The 20,979-nt window shown below is 41.2% G+C and overlaps 1 protein-coding gene across 1 annotated transcript in view; it reads right to left on the bottom strand.

Annotated features, from left to right (window-relative positions):
- Nucleotides 1-20,979, bottom strand: part of TSHR (thyroid stimulating hormone receptor) — a 216,985-nt gene that overhangs the window by 43,073 nt on the left and 152,933 nt on the right. Inside the window, exon 7 of the mRNA XM_006884633.1 lies at nt 18,726-18,794. Coding sequence (XP_006884695.1) covers nt 18,726-18,794 — 69 coding nt within the window. The remainder of the gene's footprint in view (nt 1-18,725; nt 18,795-20,979) is intronic.

The raw sequence follows: 20,979 nt of genomic DNA on the forward strand, positions 1-20,979 counted from the left end.
CACACCCTATGCATTCTTTCTTGACATCCCTGTACTAAATTTTTTATTCTAGCTTTGGTATTATTATACTGAAAAGTTTTCTACTGTTTATGTGAAATGAAAATTTGATTTGGTGTTCTATATTGGTAGCCATGTTGGTTGATAAGGTTATAGACTAGACCTTTCATGAAAAGGGTTTGATGGTTTCATGGATCTTTCTAAGTTAAAAATATATGGGGAGTAACATTTTTTAAGCAATATAAGTCACATAGTGATTTTGAAACAAAACATTTCCTAGGGAGATAAAAGCTTCCAATGATTTTGAAACTTCTGCTTTTGCTCTCTAGGTTTTTTTTCAAAGAACAAAACTATCCAAAAAAAAACAGTAAATAAATATCCCTGATATAAATTATCCAAACATACACACATTTTTAAATTGTTGTTATTGTTATTAGTTGCTGGCCATGGAGATTCCAACTTATAATGATCCCATGTGAGTAGAGCAAAATTGCTCCATAATTTCTATTTTATAAAAGTTTTTATCTTTACTGTGATTTGGCTGAAAGTCTACAGACAATTTAGTTTCCTGTAGGATTCGCAAGATGCTGACTTTTTGGAAAGAATTGTGAGGCTTTTCATCCAAGGTGCTTTTGGGCAGGTTTGAAATGCCAACCTTTTGGTTAGTAGTCCAGAAATTAACCCATTTGTGCCATCCGTGAACTCCTCACACATGCTTAGCTGAGTCATTTCAGATTTGGTAAATGGCTACCAGTTGATGAGAAGAAATATAGTGGAAACTTAGGTGTACAGATGTTGATTCCATTCCATTGCTCTGATTGTGGGGTTTGGTCTTCACAATAGAAACATTAAGGATGATTGTTATCGATAAGAGTGTGATAAATTTAAGGCCAGAGAGATTCCTTCTCCAGAGTTTCCCAGAGAAACTCCTCCTGCTTCATGAGCCAGTCCTTTTTTTCTCAATGAGGGCTGCAGGGGATGGGGGGAACATGAATTTTCTTTTGGTGTGTCAAGGAGATACAGATTCTGTTGCCTATGGAGGGCAAAGTTAGGGGCAATATCTCTGTGCAGGTCCCTAACTTTAGCCTCCTGATCAAGTTGCCTTATTCAGCTTAAGTCCTTTGTAGAGTATGAAATGTAAAACAAGAAAGGGCAGCCACAGGGGGAAAAAAGAGTGCTGGGTGGGGCTGTAGAGGGAGAGTTTACTGCAGTGTGAGGGATTAAACAAATGACATGTAAATAGTGGAATTCCATGCAATGAGCTCTCACAAACTGAGGTTCATCTAGTCTTTCAATTTTTTCTCAAGTAGAGATTGGAAATTACTAAATCTAAAGCAGCATACACTGATCTTTCTATGTACTGCACTGTTTGTTAAATATCTGCTATCCAGGACCTCTTTGAAGTCCTAAAAAGCATAGATGTCAGTTTGAAGATCAAGATGCATCTAATACAAGCCATGGTCTTTTCCAGTGATTCCTATGCATTAGAAAGTTGGGTAATGAATAAAGAAGACCAGATAAGAATCATTCCCTTTGAATTGTGGTGTCAGAGAAGAGCATTGAGTATACCAGGAACTGCCAAAGCCACAAACAGCTCTGTTGTGCAGGAAGTACCACCAGGAAGCTCCTTAGAGACAAGGACAGTGAAACTTCACTTCACATACTTTGGGCATGTTAATCAGGCGGCTCCAGAACCTGGAAAAAGACATTATGCTCAGAAAGGAGGAGGGTCAGTGAACGAGAGGAAGACCCTCAAACAAGATAGATTGACATCGTGGCTGTAACAATGGGCATGTCAGAGGTGGTGAGGAACTCCAAATAGCGTAAGGTTCAGATGTGTTGTTCGTAGAGTCACTATGAATTTTAGTTGCCTGATAGTACCTAACATTAACAATAAATAGCATCTCATTAGTTATTTTCTTCCTGCCACCTGCCACTTTGCAATTTCCTTATTTTTTTGTTTACTTATTATTTTTGTTCATTTTTATTGTTTACTTATTTCCTCTCTACCTCTCATCTAGAAGAAATGTTCTGTGCCTTATTCATTGTGAAATCCAGTACTCTGATTCAGTGCCACCCTAATTATTTGTTGAATAAGTAAGTCGATACCCCTGCATTCCAGAATAGTGAGGGCTGATGTCAAGCTTCAAGTTGTCACTCGTGATTGCTTTAAAGAAAACAGAGTAGAGAAGACTTACTATATTTTATGGTAGCAAATAGTCAACTGACCTTGGCAGTGAAATCGTAGTTGGATTATAAATGCCACAAGGGATGGACTAGACATGACCTGTTTAAGCAGTGGTTGCATATCCAGTTTCTAGGACATTTTTAAGTCTGACACAGAGAAGGTCAAATAAGCCCATATATGTATGAGGATTCCAGTCATCAGGTAGTACCACAGGTTAATGTGCTTGGCTGCTAACAGCAAGGTTGTAGTCCACCCCGACAACTCAGATGAAAGGCTTGGTGATCTAGTTTTAAAAAATCATCCAGTGAAAAAGCCATTGAGCACAATTCTGGCCTGATATGTATGGGTCACCTTAAGTGAGAATTGACTAGCTAACAAACGGTTGGTTGAAGGTGCTACGGTACCTTTCCGATGCATCACTGCCCAACTTGATCACTATTTGACTCTCTGCTGTATCCACGGAGTTCCTGAATCCGTGATCGCTGGAGTGGATGAGAGCCACGTTGGAAGAAACAACGACAGGAGAGAAGGTCTTTAACAGAATAATTTTGTAAAAGGATAGCTAACCCAAGTGCCAGCGTACCGGCTGCCCTGGCTCCGTCTCTCTTTGTATTCTTTGGATAAGAGCAGCTCGCAGATCACATCCTGTTCCCAGACTGGTGAAAAGCAAGCTAAGAGCTGGTGAGCTCATCTCAGTTTTTGCCCCCCTCTTCTCTGACTGCTCCAAGTGAAAAATCAGTTCGTTCTAATAATTAGAATTTATTGTAAAACTAAATAATTGTTTGTCCAATTTTGTGGCGGTTTTATCTGATATGTAATCTGCCCCTGGGGATCATGGGGCTGGTTGATAAGTGCTGTGGTTTACCAGAAACGCTGCTGGGGTTTCAAGCTGGGAAAGCCAGCCAGAGTCCAGGAGGAGACGAGGAGGATGCAGGGAGGGGCAGCCAGCTTGAACGGAGATGAACTGGGCTCTTGGAGAGGCGCAGTGTCCAATGGGTGCTGGGCATTTTATTAGGTGCCAAACAGGCTCTCTGCCTTCAGCAGTTTTAAAGGTGGCTCCTTCAGCTTTTTAGCCTCACCTTTAGACTGCTGCTCCTGTCTTCCACCAGAATCTAACAGGCAGGGTGAGGAACTTGATATGCAGAAGCTGTGTTGTTAGGTGCTTGTCACTGTCTCAGTTCTAACTCAGGGAGACTCACATGTACAGAGCAGACCTGTTCTCATTTACATTTCAAGGCTGTGATTAGCACCAGCTGTCTATAGAGAAGGAAACTACTTCCACTATCTCCATTTATCACAACAAATTCCGAGATTCACACAAACTAAGTTTATTCCTTGGCCAAGATCTTAATTCTAAATCTTCTGGAATCCCCAGCCTATAAATCAGGTGAGGCAAGTTATGGTAAGCTAGATCAACCCAGATAATGATTATTTAATAAAAAATATTTGCCATCAAGACAATTCCAATAGAACCTCATTCTATAGGGTGTTCAATTACTGGGTTATGTGATTGCCAGGCCTTTCTTGCAAGGCACCTTGGCTGGACTTGAACTGTGCGTTAACCACAGGACCATCCTGGTAATAGATGATTTTCTAAAGGGGTGATAATCTAATCTTTTTCTTGCAAAGACAAGTTAAACATAACTGAGTTTAGATTAGAAGAATCAGAGATGAAAGGAAACATATGTAGGTTGAGCTTTCTAGATATGTAATGCTGGGAAGGGTTGTGAGATAAGAACTGGTATCTCCTGGAAAAGAAAAAAAAAGATAGACACCACTCTTCACTGATTGGAATGTATTTGAGAACTTACTGGAATCAACAAAGTTCTTTCTAGGGCAAAAAAAGTCTACCTTTTCATGAGGGAGGGAGGATTAAGAAGCTGTGCTCTGATGTGTGAGCTGTAGCTCCTGGTGAGCCCTGGTGGTGCAGTGAAGGAGCCTGGCTACTGAGAGGCTGGCAGTGTGCACCGCATCCTCAGCCACTCTGCAGGGGGAAGAAGAGGGAGGCCGCTTCCAGAAGGACTCACAGTCCAGAAAACCCTGCCGGGCATTTCTACTATATTCTGTACTGTGCCTAGGAGTAGACATCAACTTGGAGGCAAAGGATTTGGTTTTGGTTTTGATATACCTTATTGTTAAGGGAGAACAATGCATTCAGACAAGGAAAGGTGGCCATGAGTGAGCTGTGACGGAATGATCAGTTGGCAAACTCTTCAACGTGTATATAGGTATCAACACATAGCAGCTGATATCTTTTCACGTTGACCTTACACTTGGAACAAGACTTTCTGGATGGATAAACGAAAGCTCAATTGCCAGTACTATCTAGAGAGAAGCCCTCTCTATGTTATGTTCTATATTACATAATATAGAAGTGACCTATGTCAGAGGGGAGGGCGTATGAGACTGTTGTTATTAAGTGCTGTCAAGTTGTCTGAGACCCTATGTACAGTAGCTCTGAAGCCTGCCCTGTCCTGAGCCACTCCCATTGATTCCGATACACCAACCCCCATTGCCCCAGTTACCGTGTCAATCTATCTCATCCGGAGTCTTCCTCTCCTGCACTGTCCCTCTACCCTTTCGAGCCTGATGTCCTTCTCCAAGGACTGGTATCATGAGCAGAGAATTATGCTGTTGTTGCTATGCTTTGTTGTCTGGGGAGTTTCAGGACACATCTCATCTCTGAGACTAGATTTCCGCAGATTACACTACAGCTCCTTTAGGGGGAACCTGGGTTGGTACCTGTTTATCTTGTGAGAGCCACATGGGAAGGCTTCTTTCGGAAGCTCTATTTCCTACCCACAGGTTGGGTTAGTCACAGAATTGAAGAGCCCTGTCTAACCCTCACAATAGTCCCAGAGAGGTTATTTACTGTAGGGAAATCCTCTCAGTACCAGAAACCAGCTCCCCTGTTAGTGAACCATTACAGATGAGGCAGTGCTCAAGATTCCAATTGGTCGAGGTGACAACGAACAGTGAGGCTTTGTACAACCAGCTGTTCAAATGTTAATCCCGTGAGAATGAAGAACCTGCCTAATCCCATAATCTTCTCTCTCATCATTGTTTCTCAGTGCTCCCAGATGTGGTGCTTGGCTTCTGAAGAGCTAATATGTGAGTCCAATTAGCACATTAATTGAACTAACTTCTTTTTTCATAATGATTAATTATTATGGTAGGTTCTTAGCATATTAAAATGGGGTTTTAATTTGTTTTCTTGTTTGGTTTTATTTGGTTGACCAAAGGTTTATTGCCAGAAAAAAATGACAAGAATTTGAAAACAGGAAACAACATACAGAGAATCCGGTATCATGGGAGAAGCAGAGGTGAAGGGTTGTTGTTTGTTGTTAGATGCCATGGAGTGGGGTACAGCCCACAGTGACCCTATGAACATCAGATCTGGACTCTGTCCTGTCTCACACCTTCACCATCTCTGGACACACTTGAGCCCATTACTGCAGTCATTGTGTCAGTCCATCTGGTTGAAGGACCTCCTATCTTTCACTAACCCTCTACCTTTTCCAAGTATGATGTTTTTCTTCAAGGAATAGCCTCTAACAACATACCCAAAGTATGTGAGTTGTAGCTTAGCCATCCTTGTGTCAAAGGTGCACTCTAGCTACACTTTCCCCAAGATATACCTGTTTGTTCTTTTTGTAGTCTCACTCCAAACGTGGTGGTGGTTGCCCATGGTGGACAGTGTTTGCTAGAGCTTCCCGACTAAAACAAGCCTGGAAGCAGGAGCGGCATCCACTTCCGAAATGGCTTGCCTCTGAAAACTCTATGTACGAACAGTGCTCAGGCCTTTTGTTCATAGGGTTGCTATGAGTCATCTATGACTTGACAGCACCTAACAACAATAACAATGATGGCATAGAGAGAGCTATGTTGGCCTAGTGGACAGAAAGTTATGCTACCAAGCCGAAGGTGGGTGATTTTAATCTGCAGCCCTCAGGCTGGGTTCAAATTGTTTTCCTGTCAAACATTCTTCTAGGTGGTATAACACTGGTCTGTGCTTTGCTATACAGAGGTAACTCGTGGTTGCTGTGATGATGAACACTGTGACACTGATGTGCCAAACGTGGTAATGGGCACCCATGGTGGACAGTGTTGGCTGGAGCTTCCTGACTAAAACAAGCCTGGAAGCAGGAGCTGCATTCACTTCCAAAATGGCTTTCTTCCAGAAACTCTATGTACGAACAGTACTCAGGCCGTTTGTTCATAGGGTCGCTATGAGTCGTCTACGACTCGACGGCACCAAAAAACAACAACAACTCTAGAGCTTGAAGGCATCAATTCGTCTTCTGTCATGTTTATTCAGTTCCAGCTGTCAGATGCCCAGCAAGTCACTGAAAAGACCATGGCATGAATCAAGCATTCCACAGACCTCAAAAGGACATCATTGCTCCCCAATAATTTGGAGAGGTCACTCACTGCAGACTTTCCCAGTGTAATATGTCCCCTGATCTCCTGACTGCTGGTACCAAGGGTGTCAATTTTAGATACAAGTAAGATGAAATTGTTGACAGTTTCAATCTTTTTTTCCATCCATCATGATGTTACTTATTGAGCCAGTGGCAAAAATCCTTGTTTTCTTAATCATTGAGATGCAATCCAAATTTAAAGCTGTAATCGTTGATCTTCTACAGCAAGCTCTTCAAGTCTTCCACACTTTAAACAAGCAAGGTTGTGTCATCTGAATAATGAAGGTTATTGGTGATGATTCTTCAGATCCTGATGTCACATTTTTCTTCATACAGTCCAGCTTCTCAAATATTCCATATACAGATCAAGGAGGTATGGAGAGAGGTACAACCCTGATGCAAACCTTTTTTAATTGTCTCCCATCCAAGTTCTGACCAGGCCTGACCCTGACCTTTCTTAATTGTAAAGCGTGGAATGTTCTCTTGCTCTGTTCACACTATAGCTTCTTTTTTGTTGTTGTGAGAATTATAATTTTATTACTGTTCATCTCAATGCACTAAGGAAAATTTCTAATTTGACAGTCCTTATTCCCATATATAGCCCAGGATACATCATCCACCAATAGTTTCAGGATTTGTAAATTAAATTCATCAGGAAGCATCTACCCCCTATATTACATCATTCACCAGTAGGTGCAGGATTTGTAAATGAAATTCTTTGGGAAGAATATCCCTGTCAAATCTCTGTCTTCGAGATTGTAAACCCTAATGTCAAGGACAAGGGTGATAACAAAATATATGAGCAGTGCATAAAGTAATAGGGGCTATGTGGGGCATGTGGCATTCAAGGCCTTGTCTACAAAAACACAATGGCTTTTTGCTCTAGGTTTGGTTTTGAAGATGCACAATTAAGTATTCTGAGATTCCCATTCTTCTCAACGTTAATCATAACACTGAGCTAAAGGAAGGAGGTTGAAGAAGGTGCTACTTGCCCTACAGCAAATGTGGGGGGCACCAGACAGGTACTGAATGACATTCTGAAGTGACACACACATGAAAGACATCTCTCTGACTCAGACAACCAAATGGGAGGGAAGGTAGCAACCTCTTTGGATATCTATTTGTCTTGAAGATCTCTGGTGGCCTAATTGGTAAGGAGTTGTGCTGCCAACCCAGAGGAACACAGTTTGAATTCAGCAGCTGCTCTGTGGGAGAAATGGAGGATCAGCTATGAGTTGGTTTCCACTCAGTGGCACCCAACAGTAACAACAACAATTCATCCTGAAATGGAGGGAGAGAAGAGCCTACAACCTAGAGATTGCCTCTGGGATTCTTGCTGCCCTTGTTCTAATGCTCCTGATAATGGTGGGGTGGTATTAGTAAGCTCAGAATTATAAATAGGTGTGTGTGTGTGTGTGTGTGTGTGTGTGTGTGTGTGTGTGTGTGTGTGTTATAAAGCTGACATCAGTTTTCTCCAGTCTACAAAACTGGGTATTTTGTCTTAGAATTCTTTGTTTCCTTTCTTTAGTAATGTAAAGTAGTTTGAGCTGTTCCTTTACCAGTAGAGGAAATGCATCTTTCCCACATCAGTGTTTACCTCTTTGAAACTGTTCTTCCCAGTCATATGTACATTGTAACTTGATCTGATGTTTACCAGGGAAAGAAGTAGCCTTTTTAAAAATTTTTTTAAAAATTTTATTATTTTTATGTGAGTGTACCGTCAAATCAGATCTGACTGGCACAGGAGGAGATTGTCCCTCCTTCCCCGGCAGAGCATCTGGTGGATTCGAACTGTACACCTCTGGGCTTGTAGTTGCAGCTCCTTGCCACTAGGTCACCAGAGCTCCCCTGAAAAGAAGCAGCCTTTACTGAATTAGCTTTTATCTTTCTAAAACCTGTTTATCTCAGTCATATGTTAACTACTTTAGAGGAGGTTGCCAGTTTACTGGTTATCTTGTGTGTGAATGGTTTTGTTTTGTGTTTTTTTTTTGTTTGTTTCAGATGTGGAAATTCTTTGATTTTACTAACAAAAGTGTATTGTTAAGTGAGTTGGTGTCTCACCTTGGTATAAAAGCCTAATGACCACTCGCAGACTGGGAGGCAGTCTTTGAGGGGAACTGCTATCCCCCCAGATCTGTAATAAAGTACATATGGATATTGCAATCCATTGGTTTATTGGCAACTGACAACGGAAAGAACCCCTTGTATTCAGTAACGACATGAAGCAGCATTTTTGCTGTTAGGTGCCATTGAGTTGAATAAGTCTTGTAGTGACCTTATGAACAGCAGACCCGAACCTTCCTCATCACCTCTGAAGTTCTTGAGCCCATTGCTACAGTCACTGTATCAATTCATCTCACTGAGGGTCTTCTCTTTTGCTAACCATCCACCTTTTCAAGCTCAAAGTATGTGAGATGAAGTTTCACCATTCTTGCCTCTAAGGAGCATAATAGTAGCACTTCTTACAAAACAAATTTGTTTGCTCTTTTTTGACAGTCCATGAGATGTTCAACATCATGAGTTCTCTGATGCACAACTCAAAGGCATCAATTCTTCTGTTATCCTTAATCATTATCTAATTTTCAGATGCATAGCAAGTGACTAATGCATCCTATTTCCATACATTTTCAATGTTTATGCAGAACAGATCATTTGGTAGGTTAGACTTTATGAAGAGAAATGTGGCATCAGGATTGGAGGAAGACTCATCAACAACCTGCATTATGCAGATGACACAACCTTGCTTACTGCAACTGAGGAGGACTTGAAGCACTTGCTGCAGGTCAAGGACTGTAGTCTTCAATGTGGATTAAAGCTCAACATAAAGAAAACAAAGATTCTCACCACTGGGCCAAATTGGCACCTTTGTGATAGATGGAGAAGAGATTGAGATTGTTAACAACTTCAGCTTGCTTGGTTCCACAGTCAACACTCTTGGCACCAGTAGGAAGGAAATCAACAGGCAGAGTGCCTGAAAATCTGTTGTCTCTAGAGTACTGAAGAGCAACTGTGTCGGACAATAAGGTGTGCCTAATCCAGGCCATAGTCTTTGCAATTACTTGCTATGTGTCATAGAGCTGGACAATGACTAAGGACAATAGAAGAACTGGTGCCTTTGAGTTGTGGTGCTGGAGCAGAGTGTTGAACATACTGTGGACTGCCAGGAAAACAAACAGGTCAGTCCTGCAGAGGGTGAAACCAATTTTCTCCCTGGAGGCAAGGATTTTGAAGCTCTGTCTCACATACTTTGGACACATGGTCAGGAAGGACCAGTCCTTGGAGAAGAACATCATTCTTGGAAGGGTGGAGGGATAGCACAAGAGGAAGACCCTGGATGAGATGGATTAACCCAGTGACTAGAAAAGTGGGATTTCATCTGTTGGAGACGATGCAAGTGGCTGAGGATAGGGCGGGATTCAGAGCTGTTGTTTTACATAGGTGTCACTATGAGTTGCAGGTGACTTGAAAGCACATAACAAGAACAACATAATCTTTGAACACTATTAGATAATCATAAGAGATTGGTGTGTTTATTGTCACTTATATTCACAGAAGCAGCAGCCGTATATTAAAAGACAAATAGGATTTAATTCTTACTCTCAAATGGAGCTCCAGTGGCCTAGTGCATAAGGAGTTGTGCTGTCAATCCAAAGGCAGGTGGTCGAAAACCACCATTTGCTCTTAGGAAGAAAGATGGACAATCTTCTCCCACGAGATTTAAGCCTCTAACAAACAACTGGTAGGTCTGCTATGAATCTATTCCAACTTGACAGCAGTGAGCTTTATTTATTACTTATATTTTGACCTCTGTTTTCTGACTTTAAAGCTCAGGCCTGGTCCTCCTTCAGACTCATGACTCCGTACCACGATTCTCACCTTTACCTGAGGCTTACATAATGCTTTTCACGGAAAGCTTAACCTAGGAAAGAGCAAGTTTCCCTCAACTAGAAAGCAGAACCTCAAAGCAGAAGGACGACTTGATGAACATTCTTTTTATAAGGGCAGAGTTTCAACTTTTGATTCAAAGTACTTTGGGGAAAAAAAAAGAATTCTTTTCTGTTTGAAATTGGACCTGACCTTTCTAACCCTGAAATATATTTGTCCAAATATGCCTTTTCCTTATCTCTTGCTTGTACCCTCCAACATTTACCAGGAATTGGGATTAATAAGCTACATGCATATTTATCATACAATGGTCCTCCCTACTGAATACTTCAAGATGAATTTCAGTAATGGATGGTTCCTAGGCCAACTCTTGCTGCCTATTTTTTTTAAAGTTAAACTTTATTGAATAATCACACATTTGTTTACATATTATCTGTCACTGCTTCCACATTATAATCACAGAACTGAGTAGTTCTGATGGAAATGAAAATATTTGCTTTTTACAAAGATGTCTACAATTTTTTCCTGGGCTAAGAAATAAGCAACAGTGGCCAGAGAAGTTAGGTGTCCAAGCTTTGGAAGTAGTAGAAGTCAGTAATAATGAACCCCTGCAAACTGCAGAGAAAAAGAGTCCTGTGTGAGGGGATGTAGTCTTTTATCATTGAGTCGGTACAACTAATAGATGACTCTCTAGCAGGTTTTCAGAGGCAGTAAATCAGATGGAGAAGATTGTATACCTTTCTCTCATGAATAACTAGCTGGGAGATTAGAACTGCATGCCTGTTGGATGGCAGTGCAGATTCTTACCACTAGGTCACCAGAGCAATAAAATGTAAAAGCCACTTCAAAAGACAAAGAAGGTTACCGCTTTGACTTCATTTTCCTAATCTGCAAAATGTGGATCTTGGACAAGAAGATTGGTGGCTATTCCTTACCAGTTAAGAACCTCTTTAAGGTACTAAAGAGCAAGGATGTCAGTTTAAAGACTAGGGTGCCTTTGATTCAAGCCATGGTATTTTTCAGTTGCTTTGTGGCACTTGAAATTTAGACAATGAGGAAAGAAGGCCAAAGAAGAATGGATGCCTTTGAACTGTGGTGTTGGAGAAGAGTATTGAATTAATTACGAACTGCCAAAAGAATAAACAAGTCTGTCTTGGAGGAAGTATAATCAGGGTGCCCCTTACAGGCAAGGATGGTGAACTTCTTATCACAGACTTTGGCCTGTTATCAGGGTGGAACAGTGGTTGCAAAAAGACATTGCACTAAGATAGGTAGAGGGTAGTGAAATAGAGGATGACCCTCCGCAAGTCAGATTGACATAGTGACAGTAACCACGGACATGGCAGAGGTTATGAAGCTGGCACAGAAGCCAACAACTGAGATCTGTTATTCTACAGACCCTAAGTCTAGTTTGTGGACTCTGAATCTCTGGCTTTAACAAATGAAAACTTAAAAGATCATAACTGCCGATGACTAAGTATGGCAAGATACACATGCAGGAACACTGAGAACATAGAACCTAATCTTGGGCGTTACCAGCTCCTGTTACGGGAAGCTGTGTTGTTGCTGTTGTTAGGTGCCCTTGAATCAACAGCAACTCACTGTAACCTTGTGACCAACAGATCTGAACCTTCACTATCCTGTGCCAGCCTCCTGGTCTCTGATATGCTTGAGTCTATGAGCTTAGTAAAATGAAAGGATGGTATCTCCAATTAGGAAATAAATGTGATGCATAATGATTTATCTTATACCACTCAGCCTTCTGTTTTAGATTCTTCTATGGTTATTTGTTTTTTTAAAAAGACTGGCATCAACCCTGTTGACCCCACCAGGAGGTAATCAAGAGAACGGACTGCCACTCTCCATTTGGTACGGAAGAGTAAGAAGTTCAAAAGCCTGGCAGTGAGTGAGTCACCACTTCAAAAGTGAAGTCTTGGTTTCGAGAACTCAGAAATGCAGGCCTAAGTACAATGGCTTAAAAATGTTCTGTTCAGCATGAAGAAGCCAGAGAGTCGGCATCCAATTCCCAAATCAATAAGACAGTTGGTTTAATTACTATTGGAAAATGCTTGTCATTCCTCTGTAGTATCTGTTCCCCACTGGACCCTCATCATTTCCTTCACCTGCTCCCCCCACTGACCAAACTGTGCAGCTCTGCAACTGCATCCTGGCCCATCCTCACCCTTCTGCCCCCAACCCTCACCTCCCTGTACCCCCAATATGCTTTTCCCAATAAAAAAAATTAAAAAAAATGTATGAGCATTTATCCTGTGAAAATGGAATCAGACCACAGTCTACCCTCTAATTCTAAACCAGAAGTCTATCAACATCACTTGTCTATATGTGTCTGCCCTTTGCATTCAGGTCCACTGCATATGATTGTTTAGCTGGTGTGCTTTCTGTTTGCTACATAAAAAGAGGTGGACAGAGCAACTTTAAGGTCATCTGAGAGCTTGTTAGAAATGAAGATTCCTAGGGTTCACTGTAGCTATACTGGATCAGAATCCGCATTTAAAAAAGACTCTTCAGGTGGTCTGCATCTTCTTTAAGTTTGAGAAACACTATCATAGAAACTTGGAAGCAGGAATGGCATCCACTTCCTAAACAACATGCCTCTGGAAACACTATGAACTTTGAGAAATGACAATAGTTCTAGGAAGACTTCCGGTCTTTTGTTCATAAGGTCACTGTGAGTCACGCTTGACTCAATGGAAATCAACTCTAACAACAATCCTAGAAACAAATTTAGAATCTCAAGGCTTGAAGAGTTCTCAAGGATCAATTCTAGCATGTAAAGTAATTATGTTATATAATTGCTATATTTGAAATTGTTAAAGAGCAAAAGGTGAAATCACAAAAAAGAGCAAGCCACAAGACACTGCAAAACATGACCGAGTAAGTTAAAAAAAAACCCAACACAAAGAGAACTTCTGGAAGAAAAAGAACGGTTACAAACTTTGGCAGGGGTGGAGTGGGGGAGGGTGGATTATAAATGAATGGTTATAAGACAAATCAGAGGGGAAAAAAGTCTGCTGTTTGTTATTTCGTGACTCTCACTTCTGATCTCCCCTCTTTCTATGCATGAGTTTTAATTGTAACTTTAACTTGCAAAAAACCTGGGCACTTGCATTGGGCTTTTTCTTTAGAAGATTTGTACTTAGCCCTGCCAGGAGGTACTGTTAGTGGGAGACCATGCCGGCTTATATCCCGACTTCCTGGCTCACTGGACGTGTCTCCGGTTCACACCACCCTCAGATGCCTCCTCACTGTGCTACATTCCAGTTTCCTGGCACTGCCAGTGCTAGTACTTGCCCATGAGGGAACTCCACCCTTGATGAGGACTAACCACTTTAGTTTTCTTTTTTAAATTACTTTATACTGGTTTACTTACAAAGTTCTACACATTGTTTTACACGCCAGATCTTTCCTCTTTCCTTTACCCATCCCTCCCTCCATCCATCAAATTGTGTGACCCTATGATTAAGCACCCCTTTTCCCCTCCTTGAATCCTTGTACTCCTACAATAATGGTCTTTTGCAGTGCTGGTCTTTAATTTTAGACCTTGTTTTGTTAATTTATTTCCCTATCTTGGAAATATGCAGTAATAAGTATGCTTTCTGTCCCATCTAGTTGTTTCATAGTAGGAATGCCCTACAAATTAACTAGTTTATATGTGAGAAGATACTACAAATACTATCCTTTGTTTGACTAGTTAAACAATATATCAGTATGACTTAACCAGTCTATATAAGCTCTCAGACATAGGGCACATAGGACCATAAAACCTGATATAAAAGTTTAACTAACCTAGAAGTCCATGCCAATGGTATCTTTTTGCCAACATCCTGTTCTAGGCATTATTTATTTTTTTTTGAACAAACTTTTCAGCTATTTCTGAGTCAATCAAATAGAAATTGACATTTTTCTTGAGAGTATATGAGAAAGGACTAAGGGGAATTTGACATTTAGAATTGCTTTGGGCTTAATTAAAAACACCCCTTACTTAAGGATGATCTTCAATGAGATGGATTGACAGTGACTATAAAAATGGGCTCAAGTATATTAGAAATGATGAGGATGGCACTGGAAGAGGGCAGGTACAAATCTGTTGTTGAAAGTCGTTATGAGTCACCTCAACAGTGCCTAACTGCAACAATACTATACCTTTGACCATACATAGGTTTGTTATTATTGTTATTGAGCCAAATATGGCCTATAGCTACCATGCACACAACAGACTGAAACCCTGCCCAATCCTGTGCCGAAGATTTTGCGGATGATATTTCTACATGCATTATCTGAATGTGTTATAAATACATTCATGTATGTGGTAGAACCAATGGAAGACAAAATGATGTTAAATTTTTTTTAATCCTAATGAAATACTCTGAGGAATGAGTTGCTGATTGTCATGTGGCCTCAAGTTGATAGTTATTTGGAACATCAAGGTCAATTGGCATAAAGAGTTTCTGAAGACAGTGTTCTGTACCCTAAAGTCTGGTTTAAATCTGCCAGCTTCTCTGCCGGAGACGGATGTCTTGTGTGATTCACTGCCTCTGAAAATCTGCTGGAGGATCCGCTATGAGTTGATTCCAATCTGATGGCGCAAAACAATAATAAACTCACCTAATGTGGTGAGTTTTAAAAGTTTGTGACCTACCATCTAATGTGCTACTATTGGTCTCTCCCTGTTTGGAACCAAAAAAAGAGGGGGGGAAAGCAAAGTTCTATAGAAAGAACTAGTCCATGATCCAAATAGACCTTTTGAACCCCAACCTTCAGGACACTGAAACCAGAAAAACCAGATGGTGCCCACCTGCCATGCTGAATGCTCTAAAGGGAATACAACAGAGAGTTTTGGGAAGAGAGGAAGATAAATATGAGACAAAACTCAAAATCACACCACTGGACCAATTGGCAGCATCAGGATGGATGGTGAAGAGATTGAGATTGTTCACAGCTTCAGTTTGCTCGGCTCCACGGTCAACACTCTTGGCACCAGCAGCCAGGAAATCAAAACATGTATCACGATGGGAAAGTCTGCTGTTAGGGACCTCTCTAAAGTATTCAAGAGCAATGGTGTCTCTCTGGAGACTAAGGTGCATCTGATACAGGCCATAGTCTTTGCAATCACTTGTTATGCATCAGAGAGTTGGACAATGACTAGGGAAGATAGAAGGAGAACTGATGCCTTTGAGCTGTGGTGCTGGAGAAAAGTATTGAATGTACCCTGGACTGCCAAGAAAACAAACAGATTCATCCTGGAGAGAGTTAAACCAGGCTACTCCTTGGAGGCAAGGATTCTGGGGCTTCGTCTGACATACTTTGAACATGTTGTAAGGAGAGACAGGTCCTTGGAGAGGGACATCATGCTTGGTAAAGAGGAGGGACAGTGCAGGAGGGGAAGACTCTCTATGAGGTGGATTGATTCAGTGACTGGGGTAATTGGGATGGGTGTGTCAGAGGCCATGCGATTGGCACAGGATAGAGGAGGGTTTAGGGCTGTTGTACGTAGGGTCGCTATGAGTGGCAAACGACTCGACGGCACATACAACAGAGACTGGTGGAACTCTCAAGACTACACCCTCAGTCACTAATTGAGGCTGGAAATAACTTCCCTCTAGGATAACTGTTAGCTAAAAAGTAGACAAGCATATAAAGTGAACAATTTCATCAGGGAGATATTCAGTCCTTGGTATAATCAACCATACAAAATCAAATGGGTAGCACTTTCCCCAAGCGCAAAGCTCAGAAGATACAAAGGGAAATTATAAGAAGTAAAGCACAAGGAGAAAGTGGGAAGTGGGCTGTCACAACATGGGGACTGTATTAATGTTTTAAAACAAAATATGCATGAATGGTTAGATGGAATACCAATCTGCTCTGTTAGCTTTAACTCAAATATCAATAAAAAGGGAAATGATGGAAGTAGGAACCATAGAGAGAAAGTAGGAAGTGTACTGTTACAATATGGGGATTCAAACAATGTCATAGACCAAAATATCTATAAATGATCAAAAGCAATAATTGTCTATTCTGTAAATTTTCATTCAAACTGCAACAAAAAGTAAAAAACATATCCATTTCTATTATATATATAATAGATGAATATTTACACACACAGTCATGTAGTTTCCAATAAGATAATTGAAGAAGACTTCATGGTTCTCCATTGGATTGAGATTAATATTTTGGGATTTAGAGTTGGAGCTAGGACAAGTATCTACTGAAGTTAGACCTTGTCAAGTTCCTTGTCAATTTCCAAGTCTTGCTCACACTGATTTTGGTTGAGAGATGCTTCTGTAGAATGTAAGCCCCTGCCCCTAGTTGTAAGAGATCTGTTTATATTCCAAAGGCCCAGTGAAGAGCATGAAAATCAGCCTGTCAAAGCAAGTGTCAGCTGACTTTCTGAAGTCACAAAAAATGAGCAGTCATTGCACCAATTTAGGGATTGGTGCAGGTAGGGATGAATGCCTTCTTTGGTGATATTGTTGTTGGTAAGTGCTATTGAGTCAAGGACAACTCCTCGAGACTCCCAGAACAGCAGATCTGAACCATGTTTGATCCTGTGCCATCCTCAAAAGCTCTGACATACTTGATCCCACTGCTGCAGTCACTGTGTCAGTCCATCTGATTGAGAGTCTTCCTCTCTTTCACAAACCTATCACCTTTCATGCTTCACAACAAGCATGATGTCCTTCTCCAATGAATAGCCTCTCCTAGAAATATACCATATTGAAGACTACAGTCCTTGACCTTTTGCAGCAAGTGCTTCAGGTCTTCTCCAGTTTCAGCAAGCAAGGTTGTGTTATCCGCATACCGTAGATTGTTATTGAGTCTTCCTCCAATCTTGATGCCACACTTCCTCCCCATAAAGCCGTGCTTCCCAAATGATCTGTTCTGCATACAGATTGAAATGTATGGGGACAGGATGCATCCCTGACACACTCTTTTCCTGATTTTGAACCCATGCAGTATTTCCTTGCTCTGTTCTGAGCACTGCTTCTTGGTCCAAATATAGGTTTTATATAAGTATGATCAAGTGTTCTGAGATTCCCATTCTCCTCAAGGTTAGCCACAATTTATTGTGACCCACACAGGCAAGCCTTTGCATGAAACACAGATAGACAGAAGAACTGAGACTTTTTAAGTTGGTGAAATGTTAGCGAAAATGTCTTGGAAAAGGTGCAGCCTGAGGGCTTCTTGTAGGCAAGGGTGATAAAACTTCATCTTTCATACTTTGGATGTATTGCTAGGAAAGGTTATTCCTTGTAAAAGGATATCGTGCTTGGCAGGGTGGAGGGGCAGCAAAAGAAAAGAAGACCCGCATTGAGATGGATTAACGCAGTGACTGCACCAATGACCTCAAATGTATCAGAGATGTGATGATGGCATAGAATAGGATGTGATTCAGATGTGTTGTTCATAGGGTTGCTATGAGTCGTACTCTACGTGATGGCATCTAACAACAACAGTGTTCTGAAATCTTACCTTCAGTGCCTAAAATGGTGAATATCTAAAACGTCACATCAGAATTTTTTTTAATTGTACATAGATTTTTGGAAGGTTTGTTTTTTTGGAAGTGCATGGTCAATACATCTTCCTAGTCTGACTTAATTTGGATCCCAGCTTTAGAATAATAGCTGAAAAGAACAGACGAAAGCATTTCCTTATTATAGAAGTAAACAATAGATTCCGTGTTCTTCCTTGTCCCACCCACTTGGTGCATATGTCTTGTCTCTTCCCTTTCCTAGCACCAGCAGCATCCCCTTCCACCCTGCCTATTCTGTCCAGAACCTCACTCCCTCATGCAAACACTTGAGATGATGTTTCAGGCCTTAAGTACTTTGGGCATGTGGCCAGGAGGGACCAGTCCTCATAGAAGGACATCATGCTTACAAGGGTGAGGAGACAGCATAGGAGAGGAAGACTTTGGATGGGATGGATTAATATAGTATCTGGGGCAATGAGGGTAGGCGTGTTGGAGTCAGACTGGCTCAGGATAGGGCAGGGTTCAGAGCTATTGTACATATAGGGCTATTATGAGTAGCAGGCAACTCAATGACACATAACAATAACATAGTTTTCTTTAGCTATTCAAGTTTAGTTTTTCCAGTGTGTTTCAGAAAAGGCATATCACACAAAGTTTAAAAATAAGAAAGACTTGGAACTCTGATCTTCTTGGAGGGGATGTGGAGTGGGTGGGGTAGGTGAAGATGCTACCTACAACTTACACAGCATCCAGTTTTGTTCCATTGAAAGTGTGTCCTTGGATTGAAGTAAAGTGATTGTTGCTTAGTTTCCTGTAATGAACAGAGAAAGAAGAAATCAGTGACTTGTAAGAGGTGGGCCCTTCTCTATAGAGTTGAGTCTCATTTCTTCTGTATGTGAAGATTTTCAAGTCCTGCATATATGAACGCTATAAAAACATTATGCTTTGTTTGGGACATAGAATAACATTTCATAGTTAAAATGCCAATTCTTTAGAATCAGACTGGTAATACTAACTTTGCATTGGGCAAATATGCTTGGATTTGCATTGGGCAAATCTTAGGCAAACAATCTCTTTAAAGTGTACAAGGTTGTAAATTGTTTAGTGTGGCTAGTCTTTGTAACTCCCAGTGGGAAGACTGTGCAAATGTGAGGTAATTGTGGCCCAAGGGAATTGAGTAGCTCGCTAAGAATATAAAAAATAGGCATGACACTTTTGAATGCAATCATGCAAATACAGTGTATGAAATCTTAATGTGGGAATTGACTAGTCTGACCACCTCATTAAGCTGAAAATTAGCCATCCAAGAGGTGAGAAGGTGGATCTCAGAGCCATCAAGAGAGAAAAGCCAGGGGCTGACTGTCAGAGGTTAACTGTGCCCTTTGGATCTAAGCTCCTTTTGCTAAAATTCCTCCACACAGGAGACTGAAAATAATACCAGAAAAGTGGAGGTAAGGAAACAACCATGATAGCAGCAGCAGTAGGACCATGAGACCAGTAAGAAACAGAGCAGTAGAGACAGGAGTTGAGAAAGCTGGGAGCCCTCAGGCAGGAGGCTTGGGGACCTGCTTTTGGGTACTCATATTGGCAGAGCAAAAAGAACTTTGTCACATTTTGTGAGTAGGATATAGGCCAAGTCTGAGACACCAAGGCTTATTTTGGAGCATGGCTGAAAGAGGCTGTCCCAATTGAATAATTGTATCCTGAGTTGTTTTTTATCCTAAAGTGTATCATTTGAGAAGATGGACTCTATGAAGAAGAACGTAGCAGCAGGATTGGAGAAAGGGTCATCAACAATCTGCATTGTGCGGATGAAACAACGTTGCTTGCTGAAAGTGAGGAGGACTTGAAGCTCTTGCTGCAAAAAATGGAAAGACTACGTCTTTCATTGTGTGAAATCTAAGATGTACCTGATCAGGCCATGGTATTTTCAATCACTTGTAATGTGTCTGAGAGCTGGACTATGACTAAGGATGACGGAAAATGAAAAACCAATGCCTTTGAACTGTGATGCTGGAGAACAGTCATGAATATCCCATGTGCTGCCTAAAGTACAAACGGATAGATGTCCTGGAGCGGTGCAGCCAGAGTGCCCCTTGGAGGCAAGGATGGTGAAACTTTGTCGCACACACTTGGGGCATGTTGCTAGGAGCGTCTAGACCTTGGAGATGGACATGAGGCTCGGAAAGGTGGAAGGTTGGTGAGAGGAAGACCTGCAACTAGATGGCCTTACTTGGTGACTGCAGCAATGGGCTCATGTATATCAGAGATGATGAGAATGGTGTGAACAGGACAAGGTTCAGATCTATTGTTTATGTCACGATTGTCATGAGCCAAAAGCTGTACTTCTGAGTGCTGGGAGTCAAGGTGTACTCTACTCAATGGTACACCACCACACAATAACTTTCCTAATAAACCCCCTAACTTTGAGTATGATCTGTGAGTTCTGTGTGGCCATTGCAGTAAGTTATTAAATCTAGCAAAGAATTAGAAGTACTTTGGGAGTGACAATTGGTATTAGGACTAGTAAAATCTTAGGAAAGTGGAGGTATGTCTGACCTCGTGGGAATTAGCTCTGGCAGAGGATGCTGATGATAGTTACCCAGGAAGTCACTTAAATTAATTGCAAACATTCTGAAAGAGACAACAATAAAAAAAATATCAACTGTACCAAACTGGAGGATGCAATACTCTGTGTAGCTTACAAGGTTCATCTTTGATTTCCACTGCTACAAGAATGTGACCCATCTTCCCACAGCATTCTATTTTTCAAGAAAAGCCATTCATTCCATTGTTTCTGAAAAATTGCCCAATTCTAAATGGAAGCTGAGAACAAGTGACTTCAGGAGAGAATGACAAGGAAGATGAGGAGAGAAGATTATATAACGGTAGTAATTTCAGGATACTCCTCTAAATCTGAACATTCAGATTAAGACAGACTAGGAAGAAGGATTGGCCACCCACTTCTGAAATAGCAGGCCTCTGAAAACCCTATG

Source organism: Elephantulus edwardii, unplaced genomic scaffold (assembly GCF_000299155.1).
Source record: "Elephantulus edwardii isolate Elephantulus edwardi_28Jun2011 unplaced genomic scaffold, EleEdw1.0 scaffold00037, whole genome shotgun sequence".
NCBI classification, from domain to species: domain Eukaryota; kingdom Metazoa; phylum Chordata; class Mammalia; order Macroscelidea; family Macroscelididae; genus Elephantulus; species Elephantulus edwardii.